The sequence below is a fragment of the Rhipicephalus sanguineus genome, chromosome 5 (genome assembly GCF_013339695.2).
Source record: "Rhipicephalus sanguineus isolate Rsan-2018 chromosome 5, BIME_Rsan_1.4, whole genome shotgun sequence".
NCBI lineage: Eukaryota > Metazoa > Arthropoda > Arachnida > Ixodida > Ixodidae > Rhipicephalus > Rhipicephalus sanguineus.
In genome coordinates, this window is record NC_051180.1 from 95,983,995 (window position 1) to 95,990,146 (window position 6,152).

The window sequence follows — 6,152 nt, forward strand, 5'->3', positions numbered from 1 at the left end:
CTGTAACGTCCCTTGAGCGATGGTTAAGCACACCTACAATGTGTTGCAGGTGTCCTTAGAGAAACAAAGAATGGTCAACAGTCTGAAAAGAATGCTATTCGTGTATTTGGATAGTTATCGTCGACGCGTGCCGTTTCCGAATTTTTAATGAGGCTTTTAGTGCTATACTTTCATAAGTGAATTAATATAACCATCAACATCGTCCACCATAATTATCGTTATGGATTACACAACCGGCGGGCTGCACACTATTTTGAACGTCTTTCATGATGGGCTCAGAGGGCATCACATGTCGCTGACTCCACGCTTCCGCTGCCTCGTTGCCTTTGCGATCGCGTACAGTTCCGGGGCGACTTTTGTCTTTGCTGCACGAAGGATGCCGATCATCTGCCGGGCACCTCGGCTGTCGTTCGGCTCAAGAAAGGTGTAAGCCACACCAGCCTCTTGACCTGTAGAGTTCAGCGCGTGGTTGATACGTCTCGAGTAAGCATCGGCGCTACTCGGGCAGTCATAGTTCACCACAAAGAGCACGATGTCTGAGCGCAGTTGGCTCGTGGACATATCGGTCGCCACCAGGATGGGCGTCTTGCTTTGGCGGAATCCTGCCAGCGCCCATACCAGCGCACTATCCGAAGTCCCGCCGTGGACGCCTACGACGGGCCAGTCACGGAGCCGCAGGTTGTGCACCAGGTCGTCAACGCGCTTCTTTGTTTCGGCAAACACAATGACCTTTCTGGTTGTTGCTTCCTCTGGCCCACCCAGAATGTCCTCTACGAGCGCCACAAGTCCAGCCTCTTTCTCAGACTCCGCAGAGACGCGGACTACGTGTTCAACGCCCTGGTCTGGCGAGGCCCGACACATTCCGATGTGAATTTCAGCATAGTCATTCAGCAGTGCGTCAACAAGCCGGTACAGGTGCCTCGGTTTTCTCGACATCCACATCGCGGTCTGCCGATCAGGCCTGACGTACCTGGCGATAGAGATGAGCTGCTGCTCGAACCCCATGTCGACCATGCGGTCCGCTTCGTCCAGGACGAGGTACGTGCACATTCCGATGTCCAACGTGTCCTCCTTGAGGAACATGTGGAGACGACCGGGTGTCGCGATGCAGATTTCAAAGCGACGTCTCAGATCCTTCAGTTGTCGGTCCTTCGAGTCGCCGGAGCAGATGCACGTAGCACGAACGCCAGTGTAGGTTTCGAGTTCGCCCACAACTCGCTGAATTTCGCGGGCTTCCTCGGGTGTCGGAGTCAGTACCAGTGCCTGGAAACCCTGGTGGTGTTCTTGGCGCGGCTGGTGTAGGACGTGAACGATGGCTGGTAGGATATAAGCCAGGGTCTTGTCTTGGGCTCCGGTTCCGAGAACGGCGAGTAGATCTCTGCCCTTTAGCGCTACGGGCCAGCACTGAGCTTGAGCGGGTGTGGGAGAGGAGGTGAAGTTGTTCGCCTCGAGGGCTTCGACCAGGCATGCGGGGAAGTTGGCTTCGCAAGTGTGTAGCACTGGCTTTGGGACACCGCGTCCATTCACAATTGTTATCCCATTTTTCTCTTGGTATTCCTTCACTGCCTCGGGAGACCGCCAGGCCGTTCTGAAGTGCTCGCGGTAGAAATTCCTCTCGAAGGGCTGCAGGTGCGTCTCGCGCCAGTTCGGAGGTCCAGGTCGGCGGACGATGTCGACGCTCGTGGCACTTCTCTGGTGCGCGAAGTAAAGCATCACAAGTTGGCCGTCGCCGTACGACAGGTGCGTGTTCCAAAATCCGGCTAAATCCGCGAAGACGTCAGCGTTCGGAGGCGGATTGGGCGGCTGCGGCTCGTTCAGCCCGTTGGGAGGACCCAGCTGCACTCCAGCGTTGACGCCGACGAGCTGGTTTGCCATCTCCGCGCCCTCCTTACCTTCACACGAGAACAAGCTTGGTCGTTCCGGAAAATTTGGAATCGCGCAGGACTGTGTCACGTTCAGCCGAATCCTTGCTCCTCTTCACCTAGTCATTGTGGCTGACACGCGATTTCCTTCCGGCCCATTGTAGCGAGAGAGGTGCGATGGGGCCGAAGTGTCCACGCCGTTGTCGCCTCTGCGGAGTGGCGGTGGCTGGGGTTTCTAGCCGGCCGTGGTCGTGAACGTTCTCTCTGGCTCGCACCTCGAGCGGCATGAGCAACGCCAGAGGCGGGCAGCGATGGTGGCATATGATGATGATGAAGATGATAATGATGATAAGTTCGGCTGATGATGCTACACCATCCTCTTTTCATTAAATGCCGATAACGTCGGCGATCATGACGTGGCACGACGAAAGCACATTACCACGGTGGAGGGATAGCCGAGAAACGGGCAGTATTTATTGAAAACTCACAGGCTGCCATAAGCGTTCGCCTAAAACGTCTCGAAGGCGAAAGCCATCCGGTGCGCCATTATTCATCGTCATTTTGCGAAGCAACGCAGTACTAACTGCGCATCTTTAAGGTAATTTGTGCACCTACGTAGTTGCACTGTGTGTTGATGCTGTGGCCTTTGATGATGAATTATGGATGTGCCAAATCGCCTTTTTCGCGATGCCCCCGCGCATGCGCTCTCCCCTAGCGTAAAAGTCGCGAAACGTCTCATCATCTCGGAGGCTTTGCTTTTGGCAATACCGGTTGTCCTGGCCCTACCAAACCCCTACCAAAACGGCAGAGGGCAGCGCAGGAAATTGAAAAAGGCGGATTGTAAAGGGAGGGTAGGTTTTAACCACCAGCTCGTTACACAATTAATATGATGCGACACCTGGCGATGTTATACGCTTGCCGCTCAATATTACGTATATGCATACCACCGCCATACATTTGGAATGAAAGGCAAAAAAGGTTCTGGCTGTCGTGTTGAATAGGTATTGGCCTCGAGTCGAGGCCCACCACTGGAAACGCCGGCGCCACCGTCGGCGTGACGTGCTTGGCAGGATCACGTGGCCTCAGCGGCCGCGTCGGCTACTTGTTGAGCCTCTGCCGCGTGCTTTGAAAACGAGTTTCAAGTCCCACATGCGCCGCGGTCTCTTCAAATTCGGAAGTTTTCTCTCATTTTCTACTCAACTGAAACTATTGTAATAGAGTGGCTGCCTCCGAAGGCGACAAACATGGGGCTCTACTGCTCGGTGCCGCAGTGCCGCGCTTACGCAACGGAGCCCAGTGTCAGCCTTCACCGGTAACCGCGGGACAAGAAATTGCGTGAAGCGTGGGTTGTAAAGCTAAGAACCGGCAAGTAGCCGTCGGCTACGAGTCTTGTGTGCAACAAGCACTTTCGCGACGAAGACTCTCTTTACTGCGTCGGGACTGCGATGTTCGGTGAGTAGCATACAGCACGCACTGAGACGAAGGCTCGCGCGCGCTTCCCGCCGGCAAATGATACTTATCTACCACAGGATGGAAAAGGCGCTACCTTTTACCAGGTGCGATGCCATCGCAGAACCCTCCCGTGCCATCTCTTGATCGTCAGCCCCGTGTTCAGCGTCCACAAAATCGGCTGCAGATGCGCAAGTCATTGTTTAGATACGTTGAACTAAAAAAACACACAGGGTCCCTTATGCATTCGTTAAAGATGACTAGAAGGCGAACGCCATCTTCTTCTTCTTGTCAGTAGTTGTACTGATTCTCCCGCGCCTCCTTTCAAAAGCGTTCTGCACCTAACGCGGTTTTGCAAGGCCTCCGTGACCGATCACGGAGACAATGCAAAGCGACCATGACGTGTGAATATGTGATCATGTGACGTCACGTTATGTGACGTCATAATGACGCTACATATTTTGGCGATCTGTGACGTCATGACGTCATATGGTGACACCATCACGTGACGATTATTTTTTTTTGCATCACTCGTGTTGACGCTGCCGACAGGCAATCTTCCTCTCTGATGAGACATCTAGGGTTTTCGTCTTAATAAGCTACATAAATTTTGCATTGCTTCATAAGCTACTTAAATTTTGCATTGCCTCTGTGATCGGCCCACCGATCACGGAGGCAATGCAAAGGGATCATGTCGTGTGAATACGTCATCATGTGACATCACGTTATATCACGTCATGGTGATGTCATAATGAAGTTACAAATTTAGGAGATCTGTGACGTCATGATGACGTCATATGGCGACGTCATCGCGAGACGATTATTTTTTGCGTCGCTCGTCTTGACGCCGCCGACGGTCACCTTCCCGTTTGAAGAGGCAAGGCCTTCACAAGCTACGCGACGTTTGCTGGTGGACTAGCGTGAGTCAAATGCTGCGGCTGTGTGCTGCATTTATGTTGGCAATAACATTTTTTTTCAGTCGAGCTTGCGTTCCCCTGACGCAAACACAATGTGCTAAAAAGCCCAAATTTATTTGTGCCACTCTCAAACTCACGTTGGGCCTCTCCAACCCCATGTATTTTCTTGGATCTTCATTTATTTACGTGGGAATAATGCCACCCTGTTGGCGTTAGACACGACACTGCTGCCAAAATTGCTGGGGTATTCGCCAAATAATTACTATCCTGTTTTGCGGCTGCTGGTTGCTGCAATAACTTCTATTTTATTCACCGCTATTTCAAGTTCATGTGGGTCCTAGTTCACAGCCGACGTTTGCAAAACAAGTCCGGCAGACGTTACTGTATTTTCTTTCTTTTCCTTGGCGTTGCATGCTACTACATGCTCGGTCTCGTAGACTACTTCTGCTTCCACCAGCAATCTCGAAGTGGTGAAGCTTTGGTCTGTGAATTTGTTGATGACAGAGAGCGGCAAATTCACTGGAATGCAAAGGGATCAATAATTAAGGAGCGTTAAAAAAGGCGTCGCATTTGCTCACGTTTTGTGTGAGCACCAAACGAAACGAATGCACTGAATAAAGAAACAGAAGCAGCGGAATTTGCCGGCTGAGAAGACCGATCAATACGCAGTGCGAGACAAGCTGTCAAATGTCATTGAAACGTACATAAATTTATACCGAAAGAAAAAGAACACTGAATCGTCGGGACGGCGTATCACAAAGTTGCCATGCGCACCGAAGCCGTAGTTGTAACGAAATTGTTTTTGAACTGCTCTGATAGCGTCCGCGCAACAGTAGTTGTTTTTGTACTCACAAATTCTCATATTTTGCGGCCTAAAGTTCACAGCGCGGGGACAAAACGCGCTCGTAGCAAAAGCGAAACCATCAGTACGAACATACATGCAGACGCTCATACTTGCAAAGGCACCGTCAGTCGTCGCGAACCCGTGCGATCGCTGGCTTGATGCTTCTTTCTGTTATGCTCCGTTGGGTTATACAGGCAGTCTACTCTAACGAGATATTTCACATAGTTTGCACTCAGCGAGTGACTACCTTTCACGCAAGAGGCCGGTTCAGCGTCTCCAACGCAGTGACCGCGTGAAGCGGGTGCTCGGTTTTCTGCAAAGAGACAGCAACTGTATATATACTATCTTGTGCTACAGAGAGGAGAGAGTGCGATGGCTCCGTAAAACATTAAAAAACAAAACAAATGTTTTGTATGTGGACGCTTCTGCATATAACTTTAAACGGTCCGTTGCAACAGTACTTAGCAGCGACAACAGAATAATGACATGTGCATCCCTGTACACGTCCTCGATCGCCAAGGCGGAATGCTTTGCAATTACCCTTGCGATCAAAGAGCAAGAACGAAGGGAGGAACTACAGACCATTATCATCTCCGACTCACAGGAAGCGTGCCGTTTATTTTTAAAAGGCCGCCTCCCAATAAAGCTAAGTAAATTCCTAGGCGGGAGATTGAAAAACAACTACAGGCTGATCTGGTGTCCGGGACACACAGGCCTGGAGGGAAACGAGAGTGCAGACGCTCTTGCTCGAGGGCTCAAGAACCGAGCAGAGCCTCGACCGCACTTTCAATCCCCTCAAACACTTCAGGAGTATACTAACGAGGAGGACAACGACCCATCCAGAATGGCCCCTCGCGAAATTCTGGCTCACCAGCGAGGCACTCGACAAAAATACAGCGCCCCCCACAAATCATTAGAAGGAGAAGACGCGACTGACCTCCGTAGGATTCAAACGGGGGTCTTTCCCAATCTACAAAGATTGAACGAAATTTTCCCAACGCTGTATGGGCACGCCTGTCCGTGGTGTGGCGGCTCGCCATCTCTATATCACATCTCGTGGGGATGCCTAAACCGACCACC

The 6,152-nt window shown here is 51.6% G+C and overlaps 1 protein-coding gene across 1 annotated transcript; it reads right to left on the bottom strand.

The window, feature by feature from the left end:
• Positions 1-285: 285 nt before the first annotated feature.
• Positions 286-1,875, bottom strand: LOC119394860 (probable ATP-dependent RNA helicase DDX5). Its single transcript, XM_037662160.1, has one exon. The coding sequence runs from the start codon at positions 1,873-1,875 to the stop codon at positions 286-288; it is 1,590 nt and encodes a 529-aa protein (XP_037518088.1).
• Positions 1,876-6,152: the final 4,277 nt, after the last annotated feature.